The sequence below is a fragment of the Raphanus sativus genome, chromosome 8 (assembly GCF_000801105.2).
Source record: "Raphanus sativus cultivar WK10039 chromosome 8, ASM80110v3, whole genome shotgun sequence".
In the NCBI taxonomy this organism is placed as follows: Eukaryota; Viridiplantae; Streptophyta; class Magnoliopsida; order Brassicales; family Brassicaceae; genus Raphanus; species Raphanus sativus.
The window spans coordinates 576,691-597,832 of NC_079518.1; the positions used below are offsets into that span (position 1 = coordinate 576,691).

The 21,142-nt window shown below is 36.1% G+C and overlaps 3 protein-coding genes and 1 pseudogene across 3 annotated transcripts; 2 read left to right on the forward strand and 2 right to left on the reverse strand.

Moving 5' to 3' along the window:
* Window positions 1-3,911: 3,911 nt before the first annotated feature.
* LOC108823072 (synaptotagmin-5-like) lies at window positions 3,912-7,941 on the forward strand (annotated as a pseudogene).
* Window positions 7,942-10,739: 2,798 nt separating this feature from the next.
* On the reverse strand, window positions 10,740-14,571 carry LOC130499249 (protein transport protein SEC23 B-like). The gene is made up of 12 exons (XM_056993315.1): window positions 13,750-14,571; window positions 13,474-13,647; window positions 13,062-13,223; window positions 12,829-12,971; window positions 12,658-12,733; window positions 12,396-12,568; window positions 12,244-12,325; window positions 12,021-12,098; window positions 11,758-11,919; window positions 11,394-11,657; window positions 11,224-11,328; window positions 10,740-11,117 (listed from the first exon to the last, which is right to left on the reverse strand). The coding sequence occupies exons 1-12, from the start codon at window positions 14,494-14,496 to the stop codon at window positions 10,971-10,973; spliced, it is 2,313 nt and encodes a 770-aa protein (XP_056849295.1). The 5' UTR covers window positions 14,497-14,571; the 3' UTR covers window positions 10,740-10,970.
* A 1,992-nt stretch (window positions 14,572-16,563) lies between these two features.
* Window positions 16,564-17,788, forward strand: LOC108819629 (uncharacterized). The gene is made up of 2 exons (XM_056992308.1): window positions 16,564-16,620; window positions 16,790-17,788. Exons 1-2 carry the CDS (start codon window positions 16,564-16,566, stop codon window positions 17,786-17,788), a joined length of 1,056 nt encoding a protein of 351 aa, XP_056848288.1.
* A 467-nt stretch (window positions 17,789-18,255) lies between these two features.
* LOC108821040 (uncharacterized) lies at window positions 18,256-19,873 on the reverse strand. The gene is made up of 3 exons (XM_018594087.2): window positions 19,728-19,873; window positions 18,833-19,560; window positions 18,256-18,750 (listed from the first exon to the last, which is right to left on the reverse strand). The coding sequence occupies exons 1-3, from the start codon at window positions 19,782-19,784 to the stop codon at window positions 18,420-18,422; spliced, it is 1,116 nt and encodes a 371-aa protein (XP_018449589.1). The 5' UTR covers window positions 19,785-19,873; the 3' UTR covers window positions 18,256-18,419.
* Window positions 19,874-21,142: the final 1,269 nt, after the last annotated feature.

Sequence of the window (21,142 nt, forward strand, 5' to 3'; positions counted from 1 at the left end):
TTTTGTTCGAAATTTATCTTTACTGAAATTTACAGTTTCTGAATTTCCTTAAATTGGCGTTTCTTTGATTTTAGATTTATTATTAGCAAAAATGTTGGACACAAGATACTGTACTGAAGTCCACTCGCCACTGATATGTTATGAGTTCTCTTTTCTGTTTTTTTTTTCCTCGAGACTCCCATTTTTCTTACATGAACAATGGTATATAAAACTAAAAAAAAACTTGCCAATCCGTATATAAAAATACTTATTCGACTCACTTTTATTTATTTTATTAAAATATTAAGTCGTTAGACAATAGACTTAAGTCACTCGAGTATTTAAAAATAAACATTCGACTTAGAATATCCAAAGTCTCTAAGAAGTTATAGAAAGTCCGTTAGTATCTCTCAAATGACTTTAAGATAAATCGGTAAAAACATTACAAGTTCGACTAGGACGAGAACACTCTCACAGTGCACGGTGAATGTATCTAGAGGTATTAACTACGTTGAGATGATATGATCCAATCTTGAAAATTGAAATCCCACAAACCTTGTTATTATATGCATATAAAGTTATACACCTAACTTAACTATACAAAGTACAGAAAATAATTAAGAAATTGATAATGGCTTAGACGGCGGATAATTCCATGCTGGGACAGCCAAATGTCCCATATAATTAAAAAAAAAAGCAGTATAAGTTTTTATCAAATCAAATGATCCACTATAGTATAAAATACGAAATTTAGCTCCACCATACATTAAACACTCATGAATGCTAATCATGATTAGCAGCATATACACCATTAATTCGTTACGCTAAATTGCTTTGTCCCATCAAGATACATCCATATTTGTTTACAGACAATGGGAAACGCAATATTGAACATATATACATCCATATTTGTTTACAGACAATGGGAAACGCAATATTGAACAAAACCGAGAAATCTTGTTTTTCGAGAAAACCGAAAAAATCGGTTTTCCCGAGAAAAATGAGAAATCAGGGTTTCCTGCCAAAACCGAGAAATCGGTTTTTTCCGAGAAAACCGAGAAATCTAGTTTTCCCGAAAAAACCAAGAAATTGGGGTTTCCCGCTAAAACCGAGAAGTCGGGGTTTTCTGCCAAAACCGAAAAATCAAGTTTTCCCGAGAAAACTGAGAAATCGAGTATTCCCGAGAAAACCGAGAAATCGAGTTTTCCCGAGAAAACCGAGAAATCGAGTTTTCCGAGAAAAACGAGAAATCGGTTTTTTCCTAGAAAACCGAGAAATCGAGTTTTCCCGAGAAAACCGAGAAATCGAGGTTTTCCGCCAAAACCGGAAAATCGAGTTTTCCAACCAAAACCGGGAAATCGAGTTTTCCGCTAAAACTGGGGAATCGAATTTTTCCGTCAAAATTTAGAAATTTTTGTTTTCTGCCAAAACCGAGAAATTGAGTTTTCTCGCCAATACCACAAAAATGAGTTTTCCTGCCAAAACCAGAAAAATAAGTTTTTCCACCAAAACCTGGAAATTGAATTTTTCTGTCCAAATCAAAAAATTAAGGTTTTCTGCCAAAAACACAAAATTTTGTTTTTTTGTTGAATTTGCAAAATCTCATTTTCCGTCAAAATTCTCAAAATAGCTAAACAGTGTTAATCATGTTAATATTATTTGCTTTTGTTTTAAAAAGATTTTATGAAATGGGTAATCCTAACCCAACCCCTTCATGCATAGACTATTAGGGTTAATGTTGGGTTGGGTTAGAATAGGGTTGGGTTTATATTTTATAGGATTGGGTTGGGCTGGGTAACCCAATACAACATCCCTATATACATCAGACGACGTACACATGGCTAATCATCATATAACTTGATGATTATATATATTCAAGATATGATTATAACCATCTTCGAGATCGTTTGACAAGTATTCTAAAACACGTTTTGAAACACCAAATGGTCCATGTCATCCAGTCAATCTTTATGGATTCTTATATATCAACACATCCGATATATATTGACAAGCACAATCATTTGCGTCTAGATTAGCAAAGAAGCGACTGTAAATAGAGGAAGAAACCATACATAGATATACTGTGTCTTCATTTACCTGAGATCATATGTGCAGATAGACTCATTTTTACGGAAAAAAAAATACCACTGAATATTTAACATTTTACCAAAATAATAAATTTACCATTGAACTCCTCTTTATATACATCTTTCGCGTAACCTATCTATTATATGAGTGGACTTTGATCTCACTGGTATCTAATCAGCAGGAATAGTATCATTAGTTTGTCACACGAACTCGTAGATGACGTTCACTTTCGCACTAATGGACACAAGGTAATGCATTTTCCCATTTCAACTATATATTGAAATTTTGTTATTAGGTGAAATGTTCAGAAAGAATAAATAATCGAGGGCATGCAAGTATGCTTGCATGCTTGCAACACATGATAATAAAGTCAATCTACATTGTTTTCTCTTTTCATTTCATGTTACAAAAATATCAACACCCGGAGGTTCGAAATTCAAGCTATCGCAAATCTTTGTGTTATCAGTAGATCGAATAATGAAACTGGCACGTAGAATATATTTCCATATCCAAAATAAAAGGGATATTCCCTAATTTGTACAATGTTTTTTACACTGCTGAGCACAATCTTTTATTTAACCATTTAGTTTCGTTTTACTTATAAAACCGTAGCTTTGTTGTTTTTCTATTATATGGAATCAAAGACTTTCTAAAACAAATATTTTCCATATACCAATAATATGTAATTTTAAGTGGAAAATCTACTCTTCTTTATATAGAAAACATCCTAGAGATAAACCCATACGGATGATTTTCTTCTTGGTATTTAGTATATATCATGTGTCAAACACTTTAGCTTTCCCATAATATCTCTTTACTTTAATCTATAGTTTGATGGTATAAAATCATTATGCCAAAGACACTATATAAACCCATAGTTTGTGATAAATCATGAAACGACATCCGTTGAAAAATGGAGCTTTTGATCCATACTCAATGGTTAACGAAATGAAGGGGACAAAAAAGTAGATTGCATGGTTTCACATAGTAATTACATCTTATCACCAAAGCTTTACTTTCATTAAAAAAAAACACAAGGAAGATTTTGCTTTTACTTTCTGTTTTAAGTACAAATCCCATCTCTTAAATTTGCAATATTTACGAGGCAGTCAGAGCAAAGATTCACCTATATGAAATAAATATTACATATATAATTAATAGTATATGCTTTTTTTTTCTTTTGCTTTTATGGTGGGGAGGTCCACATTTTCTTTATGTTTGCTTGTAGGCTATGTAATGCCCGTTGTATTTAGACTCAGGTCAAATAGCATATTCAGGAAAAAAAAATCAATTAAAGCTTAGAATTACAAAGATAGATATATAAACTATTTAGGATAACGTTTGTTACCTGCTCCTCGTATATTCAATTATAATCCCTTGATCTAAAAGGATTATAAAGTTAACCTAAGTTTCCAAAACAAGCAAAGCTAAGATATGCAACCTTTAAATGTTGATAAGGTGATAATATTATTGCAAGCATCAATGTTGATAAGACAGGGTTTGGTCCCGGTAAAGAGTGTAAAACAACAAACACCAATTTTTCCTTCTGCAAGCCGGTTCAATTCACCGGTCCGATTCAGTCAGGTCGGTTTGAGTTTAAAATACCCTCTTATCGAACCTTTTACCGGTCTGGTTCGATGAAGGTTATTGGATTGCAAGATTGGAGCATGAGCACGAGCACATACGGCTTTTTATCTCAATTGAAGCCCAAAGAAACAGTGTGTGCAATATGTGTTGCTGCTATTGGGCTTATAAGTGTAATTTTCTCATTAACTGCGGTTAATCTTTCTCTGATCCCAAACTTAAATTAGTTAATTAATTAAATGGAAAGTAAAAACTTTATGAGATATTATGATTCTCACTTTCGTCGGTTGAGCTGAGCTCGCGGACTAAAACAGTACGGACACACTTCAATTTCGCGGCGAAGTAAAAAAATGGGATTCATAGTCGGCCTCGTGATCGGACTCGCCGTGGGAGTCACAATCATCATCGGCTTCGTCAAGGCGGAGAATTACCGATCCAAGCTTCGCTCCCCCCCCCCCCCCCCACACACACACACTCACACTCTCTCTACTTGAATTACCGATGGTTTCAGCTTTGATTTGCCTCATTTTTATTCTCAGGCGAATACGGTGGCTGCTTTGGCGAGGATGACGGTGGAGGATTAAAGGAAGCTTCTGCCCGCTGAGTTTTATCCATCCTGGGTCGTCTTCTCCGAGCGTCATAAGTTAAGTTCCCCTAACTGAGTAGAAAGCTTCTTCCTTTTTTTTTTTGTTTTGGCGCCATAAGTAACTCAGTTGCCTTTTGGCGTTTTTTGTTTTACTTCAGTTGACTTGGCTGAACCATCACTTGACAAAGATCTGGCCTTATGTTGATGAGGTATGTATGTTAGCCTCCATTTGATTTTTTTTTTTTTTTGTCTATAGGAGGTTCTTTTCTCTCTTTTTAAAAAAAAAAAATTTATTGGAGTTTTTTAGGCAGCTTCGGAGCTTATAAGGGCATCCGTTGAACCGGTTCTCGAGCAGTATAGACCTGCCGTTGTTGCCTCCTTGACATTTTCTAAGCTCACTCTCGGTACCGTGGCGCCTCAGTTTACAGGTTTGCTTTCTTCATTTCCTGTTTTTTTTTTAAACGTAATTTTGTGTTGTGAGGTAACCATAACTTGTGCCGTTGAATCATCTTGAGCTTGCATTCTTACTCGAGCATTGTTTATGTTCTCACGCGTAGTAACTGAATTCATGTCAGAAGGGGAAATTTATATGCAACTGGATAAAAGAACGAGAAGTGGTTTTGCATTAAACTGTCGATGGCCGTGGTATACAATTGTTTTAGACATTGTGTTTGAATTTTGCAAAAAGAGGAGCCATAATATCATACTAATATAATGGTGTTGCTTTAGAATTATGAGTCTGCTTGCTTGTGTTCCTTCCTTGCTGTTTCTATAGGTGTTTCCATTGTAGAAGGTGATGAAAATGGGATGACCATGGAACTTGATATGAATTGGGACGGAAATCCAAATATTGTACTTGGTATCAAGACCTTAATTGGTGTATCTCTTCCTGTTCAGGTACGGACCTGTGCCTCATTCCCTGCATTCAATTGCTTATTTTTGTATACTGCGAGATTGATGCTTCAGAACTGATATGACACCACATTCTCCGGGAATGCCTTTTCACGTCTACTAATAGGTCACACCCAATGGGATAAGTTTGATATCTAGTTGATATGCAAATAAACAACTAAGGCAGATATAAAAGGATAAAACCTTTGGATACTGTGGATTTTTTTTTTCTAGAAATTCATTCTGGGAAATAGTTTATGCAAAAACAAATAGACTTTATAATGCTTGTTAGTTTTTATGTCTTGCAGAACATGTGAAGTCAATACTGATGCTTTATTTGTATCTTTTCTAGTTTGCTCCATGATAAGCTGAGTACAACTGATTTCTTATTGTCTGTTTTCTAGGTGAAAAATATTGGATTCACCGGTGTTTTCAGGCTGATTTTTAGGCCACTGGTTGATGAGTTTCCCTGCTTTGGAGCTGTCAGTGTTTCCCTTAGAGAAAAGGTTGGTGTCCTCTGAAAATTTTGAAGCTGTTATTTTCATAATTGTTTTTTTTCTTTACTTTTGTTTGATGTTGTTACATCCTTTGCGTGCATAACTGAGCATGCACGTGTGTGTGCTTGATATAAGAAACGGTGTGGACACAAAAGTCTCAGTTGTTTAGCTTAAGACATCTAATTCTTTGTTGCAGAAAAAACTGGACTTCACCCTTAAGGTTGTTGGAGGCGATATTTCAGCAATTCCTGGACTTTCTGATGCTATTGAGGTTTGTCCTACTCTTTATTCCTGGTGCTGTCTACCTTTTATCATAATAGTATAATAGCATTCATTGTTACTAGTGTCACGACAGTTACTCTAATAACACATGGAACCTTGTTTGTATGCTACTTTTCTTTGTAAGATTATAGTCTACCTTTCTAGTTTTCTTTTCCTTTTCCATCTCGTTTTCTCATCCAGCGTTCCACATGAAGCTATGATGCTCTTTTAGATGCTCTTTTAGATGCTCTTTTTATGCCCTGTGGCATAAGGCTTATTATTAAGTTGACATGTAACAGGAAACAATACGGGATGCCGTGGAAGATTCAATCACATGGCCTGTTCGGAAGGTCATCCCAATTTTGCCCGGTGATTATAGGTACACCTCAGATTAAAAAACATGAAACTGAATCATTGACGTAGTGTTTATTGTTTCTATGGAAGGTTTAAGCGCTTACTTCAGGAGAGTATATGCTCAACTTCTTTTTCCACTTTTTTACTGTTGTGTTATAGCAAAATGAAAGTGCTTGTGATTTTAGTTTTGGATTTTTTATTTAAGCTATTTTTTTGTGTTTCTTGACCCAGTGATCTGGATCTAAAGCCTGTTGGAATGTTGGAAGTGAAGCTTGTGCAGGCGAAGAACTTGACCAACAAAGATCTAGTGGGAAAATCTGACCCCTTTGCTAAAATGTTTATACGCCCTTTGCGAAAAGACTCAAAGAAGCAAGACAATTGTAAGTAGTCCATTTGTTCATTTATTTGTGCTAAACCTTACAAAAGGATGATCTGATTGATATTTTTCATTCCCATCAGAACAATGATCTGAATCCCATCTGGAATGAGCATTTTGAATTTGTCGTTGAAGACGCGTCAACACAACATTTAGTGGTTAGAATATATGACGACGAGGGTGTACAGGCATCTGAGCTTATTGGCTGTGCACAAATCCGGCTTTGTGAACTTGAACCTGGTAAAGTGAAAGACGTCTGGTTGAAGTTGGTCAAGGATTTAGAGATCCAGAGGGATAACAAGAACCGTGGAGAGGTTAGATAAAGCTATTAAATTCCTCCTCAGATTAGATTTTCTCATAACCTGTAAAATGGCCAACACGTTATTGTTCTGTAACTTAGGTTCACCTTGAGCTACTATATGTTCCTTTCGGTGCGGGAAACAACGGCATTGTAAATCCCTTTGCCTCTTCGTCGATGACTTCCTTAGAAAGGGTGCTCAAGAATGATACGACAGACGAAGAGAATGCATCATCGCGTAAAAGAAAAGATGTCATCGTGAGAGGAGTGCTTTCTGTGACGGTGATATCTGCAGAAGAGATACCGATACAAGATATGATGGGGAAAGCTGATCCATATGTCGTTCTCTCCATGAAAAAATCAGGTGCTAAGAGCAAAACTCGGGTAAGATCTCTTTTTCATTCAAGTAGAGTTATCCAAGTTATTTTGATGTTTCATGCTCTTTGTGTCTAACTAACTGTAAATGTCACCAGGTTGTCAATGACAGCTTAGACCCGGTTTGGAACCAGACTTTTGATTTTGTGGTGGAAGACGGTTTACACGATATGCTAGTCCTTGAAGTTTGGGACCATGACACCTTTGGAAAGGTAACAGCGAACTGCAACACTCTGCATCGCATAACCTGGATGTCATTTTCAGGCGTTGGCAATATAAGTTGTGGCTTTTTTACTTTATGGTGCAGGATTACATTGGGAGGTGCATCTTGACACTGACGAGGGTTATAATGGAAGAGGAATACAAGGACTGGTTTACATTAGAGACGAATCCAAATCAGGCAAGCTTCAGTTGCATCTCAAGTGGATGGCTCAGTCAATTTATCGTGATTCCTAAGTCTTTGTCTAAAGTTTACTTAAGAGAGAGAATACGTAAGCGAATGGATCGAGCTTTGCTTTTGTTAATTATGTGTATTTAAGTTGTAAAAAGCACTTGAAATAGAGTTAGATGACGTCTCTTGGTTTTTGTTTTTGTCTTCACGACTCCCAACTTTAGTCTTCTTTATATTCCAGAGCTTGGTCCTGTTCATTTCTTTAGGGGTTGTTGTGGTGATTGAATAGAAGGCAAATAAGAAGCTTGTGTGTTTGTGATTAACAAGCTCATGTGGTTGGCTTGTTTGTTCATATCCATTGCCTTCGTTTCTCTTACGTTTATTGTTGTGGGTAAGGAGGATATTTGGCTCGCGATTTGTGCGACGGTTATTGGCGGGACGATCATGCTAACCTAGATAGGTGCAGTGTGTTACAGTGTGGTGATGCATAGGATTGAGGAATGTAAGCTGAAAAACATGAAGAAAGAGAGAAGCAAGTCGAGGTCTTTCTCACTCTCTCATATGTGCCTTCGGAGTCGGAGATTCTCAACAAAAGAATGTATGCACTTTGATGAGTCTCAAGAACGTCAAAAGTTGAATACACGTTAATGTTCTCAAAGCAAATCTAAAGTTTCTGACACAACATGTAATCACTAAAGAATCAAAGAATGAATAAAAAAGCTATTCCTTCACCTGTTGCATTTATTTTTGTGATGGCTTTGTTGTACTATCTGCTCTAAAGATCTCTAGTTTAAAACTGTTAATGTCACAAGAGCTCTCATCACTGGCTTTCAACAGTTTTACTAACGTCTTCTTTGTCTTTGCTTGTAGATAGTCCGTTTGATGGGATTATAACCTTGAACAAGGCTGAGCTGAAAAGATTGGGAACGCAGAGCTTGTGTTGGTTTTGAAAGAAGCAGGAGCTGCCACAGACAAAGATCTTGGGAAGCCTCAGAACCCAGCTAAACAGCTTAGACACGTACGAGGTACAATCTCAGCTCCAACAGTCTCAGCCAAACAGTGGCTAGAGTTCAGAGGATTGCAAAAGAGACTGAAGAAGCTTCACATAAACGGTGAACTCAATATATGCAATCTGATGAGAGAAGACTAAGTCAAGTCTCAAGAAAGTGCTTCCATTAACCATGTTCATAATTTATCCGACTTACAATTAGTTAACATCTGAAACTTCTCTTTTGTCCTTTCTTATCAACATATTTATCTCACAAACTTTTAATAAACTTTAAATTATTATTATCATCTCGAGAGAACACATGTATATATAATCTGTTCGGAACTCTCAGAATTATACATGCTTACTGAGAATGTAACAAAGACAAGTTTTTATTTATTTATTATGAATATAGATAACGGTCAACCACTCGGAATTTATTTCTTGCGCTAGGAGGAGTTGCTTGCTCCGGCATCACCTCCCACCTTCTGCGGCATCTGGGCAGTGAGGACGAGATCATGAGAGTTACCCTTCGCCGGGTCCTTTGGAAAGAAAAATGTCGTGTACTTCACTTGCGCACTTTGTTGAAGCCAAGCGTGGGTTAGCTTCCCGTCTTCCTTCTGCACGTCCAAGCAGTAGTCTGGTTTTCCTTCATTGTCGTTTCGTATAGCAGATGGTTTAATTCCTGCATAAGCTGCTAGCCTGCTCCGATACATGTAATAGGTTCATAGCTTGTCTTTACCAGCATAGGATACACGATATATGTATATATTATCAACCAAAACTTTATTTAAGAATATCACAAAATTAAAATTAAGTTAATGTTTTGTAATCACATAAAAAAAATACAATCTAACACCTTATTCAAAATTTATCCCATGAAAAACTAAGAAAGACTATTAAATAACATGAAAATAAAATGAAAAATATAAACAAAATATAAGTATAATCTAAGCAAAACATGTGATGTTTTGTAATTTATTGCTTGTATTTTTTGAGTCATAATTTCTAAGATCTAAATAGTTGATAATATATGATGTTTAATACCACTTGATTTCTTTTCAATACATAACTACAAAAAGTGTTTGATACCTAATCCAAATTGCATACTAATTCTAATTCTAATTTAATAATTTAGTTTAATTTTAACAAATAATTAACATTAAAATAATTTTTAGGTATATATATATAAATAAGTATGCATAAGGTGCAGATACTCATCGAGTTCAGTAACAAATGAAAAAGATAATAATAAATAAAACTATGATGAAATGGAACTACAAAATTTGTTAACTATGATAAAACAGAAACCTCGTTGAAAAGAAAACAAAAGTATAGTCTTATTCATGTGTTTGTTATGAGAAAACTTAAGACATAAAAACACTATGGTGAAAGAAGTGATTTGCTATTTGGTCATATTTTCCATAATGTTAAGTTAAGTCATTAGTTTTCATAATATTATTATTTAAAACTTTATCTTGATAATATATATATCATGAAATTATGATAATTAATGAATGAATATTAACATATTCTACCAATACTATCATATTTAAGTTTATTTTATATTTATTTAATGATTTTAGTGGTTTATATCATAACTAAATTTCAGCGTTTTATTAGAATTATTACTATTTCGGTTTCAGATTTTTACAAAACTAAAATTAGAATAATGTTTTAATAGCACAAAAATAAAATCTAACAATATAAAATTTATTCTAAGAAAATTATGAACTTCAAAATAACATAAAAATAAAATTACATATAATAAATTTATTCTATGAAAATTATGATGAACTATTAAACAGTTTATTATTTTTGCTTTTTGTCTCATAGTTTCTAAAGTCTAAATGGTTGAAAATATATGATGTTTAATGCTGCTTGAATTATTTTTAATCCACAACTACAAGTGTTTGATTTCAACTTTAAATGACCTAATAATAATAATTTAATTTATTACTAATTTAATAACTTAGATTTTAATAAAAATTAACATTAGAATTATTTTTTTTAGACATATATATATGTCTCCATACTGAGCGGACTCTCATCTAGTTTCATAATAAATAAAGAGAAAATAAAATAAGATAAATAAAACTATGAGGAAATGGAACTACAAAATTTGTTAACTACATGAGAAAACAAAAACCTCTTTGAAAAAGAAAACAAAAGCATAGTCTTGTTCATGTGTGTTATGAGAAAACTTAAGACACAGACACTTTGGTGAGCGATGACTGCATCTTTATTTGTCTTTGTGGGATTTGGTCTCAGACTTGCTCTGATTCTGTCAACCTCTGTGATTTCAAGATTGAACAGCCAATTTCTGAAGATGTTGGAAGAAGACTTGGAGACTCACATCATCCGTGAAGATTACATCAGAACCTGCATTCATCTCACTCGGGTTGTTGTATGTTGCTGACGGATTTAGCTTCGCTAACAAAAACCTTGCCTGCCACCATTATTACTAAAACGTATTACTCAAAAGTCAACAAACACTAGAGACCTTCAAGAAAGTAACTACACATTCCGATATGAAAGATTTAAAAAGAACTAACCTGAGATCCATGTTGATCACATACAACTAATCTCGGTACAGGGAAACGTTCACGGACGATCATCTGCGCATCTTCTTGTGGGGCTTCCAAGAGTTGTGCAAATGCCTTAGATCAAATGAAAACATGTAAGCGTGATTTAGCAATGCATCTTCAAGAAAATTCACCATTACCTGATGTTCAGGCTGATTTTGATAGCCCAAGTTGCGCCACTGCGCTATGGTCATCCCATGGAAAATGACGACACTGATGTAAGAATCCAACAAGAGGATACGGTCTGCAGCGATGGAAGCAACATCCAACAACGCAGGCTGAGGCAGCGTGCTAAACGAGTAAGTTGTTAGAGATGGCTGAATCATAACAGCTGCGTTTGAAATATTTTCTCGGTTCAAAAGCATGCGGTTGTACGCAGTTTCGTCTGGACTGTTGTTGAACACCTGCCAACATCACCATATGAAGAAACAAGAGAAGCCTTACGGAATGGCGGACCAGTTATTACAGAGATAAATTTCACAGCTTCTCATGCTTCACTCTTACCTGGACAAACTGTGAACGTCGGAGATTAAATGTAAACTGAGGGAACAGTGAAAAGTTTTGATTCAGAGTAAATGATGCAGGATCATCCTTCCGGTAATCACCAAATTTGGAACAGAGACGAATAAGGTTCCTGTCTAGCCATCGAGTAGCATCAAACCCCTCCTGAGAAAACATAGTTAATAAGTTTTGTAACCAAAGATAAACAATGATGAAGAGAATCTTCTCCCAGTGAAGAATAAAAATACAAGAATGTTAATATTTACCTCTGTTTCCATCTTAAAGGAAGCTAGTCTGGCCACCACGACAGCAGCAGTTTCTTGATCAAAACCTTGCACCAATTCCTGAAGATTTTACACACCTCATTAGCTAAAGGGACTAACGAGTGTTTCTAGGAGTAAGAAACACATTGACTAGTGATTTTAGAAACCCATAAGGTAGTAGCAGTATCCAAGTAAATTCCAGAAAATAATGTGGAATAGTACTGACCTCTGTGCTAAGAGCAGTATCTACCCATTGTCTGGTAACAGTAGTAACTCGAAGTAATGATTTACCTTCTGGATTCTGGTAGCTGCAATCATATATTTTTCAATTAGATTGGTGAACATGCTCAAACCCGGAATAGCATGAAGAGGATATACCTTGTCATAAACTGTATATATAGCTGGTTATTTACAGCTCCAGGATTAGTTGATTGATCACTTGAAGAAAGATCAAAGAAGACTGTCAGACAAGTACTTTTGTCGAGACCACACATCTTCCATGCTGTAGTATTCCCCTCCCCAACAACTGTATCAGCAACGCTAGGGCCTTTCTGCAAGTTTCCCCCCAGAAAAGCATAACTGTTAGGGTTATCTACCATAATTTGAAGACAAAAAACTTCCGAGTATGAGTAGTTTCAACCTTTTGCAATGACGCGCAAGGTCCAATAATCCCTTGGATTTTTATGTCCTTGGAACAGTTGATCTCAAGTGTACCACTGAAATGGTATTTTTGAAAATGAGTAAGAATGCCACTCACTAGCTAAAGAACTTGAATTATAGCAATGCATGGACAAATGAAATATCAGCTCACTTGAAACAAAGGCCGAGAGACTGTTCGCCACCTTCAAACACTCGCTTGAAGGAATCCTTGAATACAGAATGACCAAAACTTTCTGATAAGACAACAAGTCCTCCAGTTCTTTCAACCGCAGCTTTCATTTCAGCAACACCAACCTAATATTCGACACACATTAAAACAAAAGCAATATACAGATTAAAGCAGAGTAGGAAAGAATTTCACATTCAGGAAAAAAAAAGAAATACCTGATCAAGTGCGGATGCAAAAAGGTCAAGTACATGTCCTTGGTTAACCAATTGGTTGGCGAGACCATCATAAAACTTCTCTGCTTTCTTATAGAATGGAGCAGCATCTTTATCCAGGTCTTTATGTGAACGCAAAGGCTCTGAAAGATCCTTTGACACAATCTGCAGAAGCCAAACATAAGACTTACTTAAAAGAAGAACTTCGTCTCAAGAGGCAAAACTCACAATCGCTTCATATTTAAAGCAACATATCGCTTCATCCGATTTAGGCTACATAGGGCATCTGATATTCTGATGCTTCTCTATCTCTCATATCATAGCCAGTTGTTACCGTTACCATTTCAATACTCGACACTCACCAAATTCTACAAAGCAAACACTAGAAAGAAGGGCGTTAAAGAAATGGAGTTACCGTGCCTGGTCCCTCAGAGCAAGGCCCTCCAACTAAAGCCACGATCCTAGCCCCAGTTCCAGGTAAACAAGCTCCAAGCAGACCCGTTGCCACACTCAATGCCACTCCCGTGCACCTCGACTGTCGACGTCCACTCTGGACAGGCCATTGATCCGTCTGTAGCTCATCCAACAGCTACACAACCCAAAAAAACAAAAATAATTATAAAAAATTACACTAACAAACCAGAACAACTCAGCTCTGGTGTTAAAGGGGTTGCGGCTGTAACTAACTAACCGAATCAATGGTGAATTCACACTCAGAAGCAGGCAACAAGAACCTACTAACACCAGAAGAACCATCTCTCCCCATAGGAAACCCACCAGCATGTCCCCCCCTCCTCCCAGAAACGCCAAGCCCTAACTGCTCCAAAACCTGATCTCTCGAAATCTCCTTATCCCCTCTAAACACATAAACTTTCGTCAGCTCAGAATACCCCAACTCATGCACACGCGCCTGCGTCCCGAACGACACAAACCCAACGAGCGCGTTCTCCGGAAGCAGCCCAACCGCCCTCCTAACCGCACACTTGGCGTACCCAAACTCCTCCTCGATCATACACGTGTCCAGCACGAAAACAAACACCGAAGAAGGCTGGGAGGAGGAGCCCTGGGCATCAGTGGGCTGAGAAGGCATGGCGTACTCGACGGTGGTGTACTGAGGGTAGAGCTCGCAGGGGAGGTTGGTCTCGGAGATGACGTGGTAGTGAGGAGGGAAGTGGTTGCGCTGGAAGCAGATGGGGCAGATCCAGATCTTGGCGTCGAAGTCGACTCGCGCGAAGGGGTTGAGAGCGGCGGAGCAGGTTCGGCAGCGGAGAGGGGCGTAGGGGACGGACTGGATGTCGCGGTGGTAGCGGATCGGGGAGATGCAGGCCGCCACGGGGACGACGCACTTGCTGGCCTCGACTTTGTTGCGTGGCCAGACGTTCCACGTCATCCGGACTCCGTCGATTCCTTCCGGATCCATGCTCTCCATCTCTGACATTCTTGATTTGATTGATTTGATAGATCGAAGGGAGGAGGAAGAGAGAATGATTCAACAACACTTGGAAGAAACGTAGAGAGAGATATTATTGATAAATATATAAACGTTTTTGTTGCACTAAAACGACGTAGCTTTGATCGTGTTGCAGAACAAAAACGACGTAGCTTTGATCATTTTAATAAAACTATACATGCATCTCTATAAAAAGATTTTTAGAGAACTAGATCTTGACCCGCTCGACCGAGCGGGTGTCAATTTTCATTTTTTTTGTTTATACTAAATAGTATATATGGTTTGCAATATGTATACTAATATAACATATTTAAAAATAACAATGTTCTTAATTACATCGAATAATTTTTTGCGTTCTACAATAAATTACATGACCAATATTTATTGGACATCATATAAACAAATCAAACATTTGTAAAATTAGATCATGTAAACAAATCAAACATTTGTATAATTAGATTTATGTATAAAATATCTAAAAATATAATTTTTGAATCAAAAGTAGAAAACATATACAAATATGAGTTAGTATAGTATTAAAAATTGATACATTAGTTATAATATTTTTAAGAAAATAAAAACATTATAGACAATTTATTCCATAGAATAGTCAGTTTATATAGTTCTATCAATATTTTTTAAAATAGAGAAGGTGTATACACTGTGAAAATATTTTAAATCATGTTAGCAAATTTTTTGAAAAGTATAGAATTTTTTGAAAAATTTAATTAGTTAATGTGACTTTATTTTTAGTTATTACTAATAAACAATAAAAATATAATTACATATTTATAAATAATATTGTTCATTAAACATTCAAAGCTATATTTATTAATTATTTGCAAACACACACACATATATAAAAAATAGGAAAAAATAATGAATAATATAAGTTAGGTTTATTAATTATTGTTGCCAAACTTTTTTTTATTTCGAATTCGATTTTGGGAATGTATTAATTAAACAGAAAAGACAAAAATTCATAAAAGGTAAAATGCATTAATTAAACAGAAAAGACAAAAAAAAATATTTAGGAAATACACATTAAATAACTGAAAAAGACAAGCATTAATATAGGAAGATTAATTAAATGTTCAGTGGCATATCATTGTAAATAACATTGAAACTTCAGGAGCATTTTATAAGTGTACTTCTCTTTTAATAATAGAGATTAAATGCTGAGATACTCTTATTACACTATCATTTAATTTATAAGCTCAAAATTAGTAGGACACGTTGTGAGCATTTTAGTTTCATGACATATAAATGAATGACATTAACATAACAAACATGTACCATCATCATATATACATTGATTAACCTCAAGGTTAAGCAAGCATGACACGTGTGAAGAAAGTAACTTGTGCACTGGTGGTTTGGTCGAGATAGACGGCAAAGTGTTACAAGTCGTGCATGAAGTGTTACAAGTAGAATGTGTGTTTAAGACATCTCTAAATTGATCACAGCTGCGTCTTCCTGTGTAACTACATATATATGATCAGAGCCTCATGCTCCATTCATATTAACAAAAAAGCTAACTAAATGTTTTTATAAAATATGCATAATTAATTCTATCTGGACTAGGGTTAAAAGGATAGTAATTAGCATATGTTATAACCGTTAATGGCAAATTTTTCATTTTAATATGATGGACAGTGTGCAGTAAAGGAATTGTCATAGAAATACTCGATTTCGTATGACATGTAGTTTGAAAGTTACATGAACTATTGCATGTAACAGATTTTCTTTCAAAAAAGTTATAAACATAACGAGTGGTCCATGGTGAAATAAATATTGTACAAATAAAATAAAACAGTAAGTGAATTAATTATAGAAAAAACAGAAAAAGTAAATTAGAAAAGGCTTTCTTCCTGCAAGTACACAAGTACCTTGACTTGGCAAGTTTCCATTATTTTGTTTCCTAAAAATGGAAACTTGAAAGAAGAACTTGGTAAATAACCTTGAGTGGCTCTGCTCTCTCTTTAATGGTGGAGAGATTGGAGAAAAATATTTAGGAGACTTTTTCTTTCTTATTCATCACAACACTTGCGAATAATGTCACGGCGCATCATCCGTCTCCTCAAGCTCTCTTCTAGGAACAACAATGCTTTCGTATGTAAAAGCTTCTCTCTCTATTATTACTTATGTATTAGACTATTAGCTAGGTTTGTTCAGAGGCTTTTGTAGTAGAACACATTTGAGTTTGAGTTTGTTTAGACAAGATCGGTGTTTGTAATTACTATTCAGTTCTGACTTCTGATGGTCCGAATTTACTTGACAGATCCAAAAGTGTGTTCGCTTTTTCTCCACCGGCCCGTACTTGACACTCGGTTGCAAAACTGGAGACGTTCTCTTGTTTGACCCTGCAAAAGAACATATAGTCACTCTCCAGGGCAAAACAATACCTAAAGAGCTCAAGGACGAAGAAATGATTGGAGCTTCGCATGGATGGGTTTTTTTCTCTGACCGGCGTGATGGTACCGTACGTGTCAGCGACATTTTCAATCCTCTGGCATCCAAATCAAACCCCACCGTGATTCCTCTGCCTTGTCTTACTTATCAAACTGAACAAGTGTGTACCGTAGCAATGTCGTCTTCCTCTCCTCTCGGTGAGGAAGGCTGTCTAGTGGCTATCAAGTTTTCAGGTGACCAGCTGAGTCTATGCAGGCCCGGTCGTGACCTTGAGTGGATTAACATCTTAACCCCTTTCCACTGCTGTGAAAACTCAAATCTCATGTATTCAAAAAGAGACAATAGCTTATACTTACCTGCTCCTGGAGGCAAACACTTGTTCTCCTATCATCTCAGCTCCACAGCAGACCCCCCTGAGCAACATGAGTTGGTCTATCGCGGCCTTCCAGAGATGGACCAGTCCGAGTGGGAGATTTTGAGTTCGTGTTCCAGGAGGGAATACCTTGTTGAGTCATCCTCTAGTGACGAACGTTACCTAGTCAAATGGTACGCACATGGCTCCTATTCATCGGTGTTAAAAGGAATTGATTACGAAACAAAGAGGTTCATGGTGTTTAGTGAGGAGGAGACTACTGAGGGAAAAGTCATGTGTTACACAGATGACATTGGAGATATGTGCATTTTCATTGCAAGTAACGAGGCTTTCTGCGTCCCGGCTAGCTCATGCCCCGGCCTCAAACCTAGCACCATCTATTTCATGGGACGTGGCTTTGGTTCTTACGATCTCACTACCGGAGAAACACATCATTATAAAGCTCCCGGTGTTGTTATCACAACCCCTTACTGGCTTCCTCCATTTTCTGTGTAGTCACATATTAAAACTCATAATTAGCGTCTAGCTTTTTCTTGAATACTTAGTGATACTCTTTTTTGTTTCAATTGTTTCCTAGTAACCGTTTTGGATTGCCAAGATCTAAAACACTGTTTTCTTATGATTCCGTTAATTTTTAATAGAATACATCTTGTACCAAATATTGAATCTAGGACGGTTTTAATCAAATAGCAGGTATGGTGGTTATTATTGTGTAGAAAATCTGATTACCACTAAATACTTTTTTTATTCATATAAACTGATGAGTGTCATGGAGGTTGGACAATAAGGTCGGTCTTTTAGTTGTTTTTTCTCCTAAAACATTCATTTCCAAGTCGGATGATTCATAAGACCAACTTCTTAAAATTATTTTAATAATATTATGGAGTTTTTGATGTTTAAAAAAAATTGTCAATGCGGTATGAACATTTTAGGGAATAGTTGTGTTTGTATATGCACATTCATTTTACAATGAATCTATAGATCTAATCGTAATGTGATATGTTGGGAAATATTGTAGAGTAAGTGAAACAAACCATAAATTAAAAAACAGGGTCAAGAATGAACATAAAAATGATCTTAACTTTTAGATCATAGCAAATCCAATCCGAACTCGCAAACCCACCGACTAGCTAGAAAAGGGAGGAAGCCAGAAAGGGAGTAAGAAAGGATAGTTTTTTTCTGCACTGTTGGAATGATAATAATGTTTAACAGTTCCGGCGGTGAGATCACAAACAGCAAAGCAACGACCCATCAAGTAGATAGAGTTGGGCTTGAGACCAGGGCAAGAGCTTGCCACAACGCAGAAAGGATCACTCTTTGAAAGGAAGATGCAAAGATCTCCAATGTCCTCGGTGTAACACATGTTTCTTGTTCCATTTTCTGTGGCTTGTTCCTCCTCCTCTCTAAACACCATCACTATAGGGTCGTTGCTTCGTTGAGAAGGGACAGTTGAATACCTGCATGCACATGCACACGCACACCCCTAGTTATAGCACTAACAAAAATCTATGTCTACATATTGTTACATATATTCCTTACCATCTGACTAGGAAACTTTGACCGGAAGGTGACTCCACCCAATGGTCCTCCCTGAAACAAGAATCTAACACCTCCCAAGCCGAGTGTGGCAACTGGGGAAGGTTGTGAAACACCAACTCATTGAACTTAGGGTCGTTGTTATTGAAGTGGAGATCCCAAGAGCACAAGTAGTTGCTTCCAGGGACAGGCAAATAAAACCTCTGATCTCTCTTTGAATACATGAGGTTAGAGTTTTCGGCGCATTCGAAAGGGATTAGTATGTTAGTCCAAGCGAGGTCACGACCAGGCTTGCACATGCTAAGTTGCCTACCCAAGAACTTGATAGCCACCACACAGTCTTCTTCTTCCTCATGAGGAGAAGAGGACATTGCCATGTTCCAGACCACTTTAGTTTGACCATAGAGCATACTAGTAAGTGGAGGCAGTGGAATCATCTTGGTGTTTTGTCTGGAAGACAGAGGATTAAAATGGTCACTAATACATACAGAGTTATGATTGGACCATTGAGAGAAAAAACCCCATCCTTGTGAAGCTCCCATCAATGTCGAGTGATATAGCTCTCGTGGAACTATTTTTCCAAGGACTTTGAATACCTCTTCCTTGGCCGGATCAAACAAGAGGATACCTCCGATGTGGCTGCTACCTTCTACCAAACGCAAAGCATCATCCCAAAGGCATCCAAGTGTCAAATAAGGGCTGGTTGAAAACAAACGAATGCTCTTCTGTGTCTGCCAAATCAAACTCAAGAGATCAGAACCGAAACGCTCTAGCTCTAAGCCTAGCTTAAAATCCTTGATGCAATAAGTAGAGATACAAACTCAACTGGGTTCCCCTACAAAACCTAACTAGATTAGAACTAAACCAATAAAGAAGAGGAAGATAAGCTTTTACATACAAAAACATCCTTGTTCCGGTAAGAGAGTTTGGAGAGACGGAAGAGAAGTTGTGACATTATTCAATAAACTTCGAAATTACAATTAAAAAATTAGTGTTTTGATGAATTAACAAAGTAAAAGTGATATTACATATCTTCTCGAATCTCCACCAACTTTAAAAGAGAGACAAGAGTCAATGATAATTTTGGTTACCAAATAGGCAAATGCTCTATTTCTTACACAACATTATGGAATTTTGCATTTTTCTTCTTCGGTTTATCCCTTTTTATTTTTCTTTATTTTGTTTATTTCTATGTTTTATTTGTTATCAAATATTCATTTTCCCCAAGGACCGCATAAATAAATTAACACGTGAGCATTTTAGTTTCATGATGATATATAAATAAAAACTCCAACAACGTACTAAGTACATATGAATTGTGTATGCCAACAATGTATACTGATTGCTACATTGCTTTTACAACCTCAAAGTCACAGCCAATGTTGATTAGTAAATTAAAAAGATATTATGCAAAAAGGTATAAATTTAGCAAAAATTGAGCAATTTTAAGAATAGTGGAGAAACTTAAGGAATAAAAAGATGAATATATTAAAGTGTTTTAAATGGTTAACATATTTTTATTCTAATGGTTTTTCTTATTTTTTCCCTCAATAATATATTTGAAGTAGTTTCAAAAAAAAATATTTGAAGTATATCGGTTTTAATATTTATTATTCTAATAATGTTTGTTAAAATTTATAATTTATATCCAAAATATTTTATTTTAACTATATTTTTATTATATACTTAAATTTAGTTTCATAAAACAGAAAATTGTTTTTATGAACTTATAATTGTATTATGAAAATATTAATAATTTTGTTAAAACATAAAACATAAATATTGGATCTTATAGACACAAAACTATTACAGACCACAAGACATCGATTAAAATAGAGATATGGTGAGTCATGATAGTGCAGACCGTTGAAGTTGGCCTAGTTCGAGCTGCTGGCTCCATCTCCGTCCTCAGGAAGAGTTTTCTTTGGAATCTGAAGGCTTAAGACGAGATTCAGATTTTTTTTCTTTGAGATGTCATTCAGCTCGATCAGGATGTAATACTCAGATTTAGCAATGTTCTACTATAACATGTACTTTTCCTTGAGCTCAGAATTGCTGATTTCAAAATAAACTCCTTTCATTCCATTGTAAGTAACATTATGGATATCGAAGTGGTTCACACCGGCTTCAGTAGCTGCTACTTGGCCTATCTGCCTCTGGATGGACTGTAATAATCCAGGAACATGAACGAAATTTTCAATTGCTTTCTTCGTCTTGCTTATCATGGCTGCTAACACTCTTCCGCTTGCCATTGTGTAGTTTAGGGTTGATAGTTAGCATGGAATACACTCTCCTTATTATACAGAGGAATGA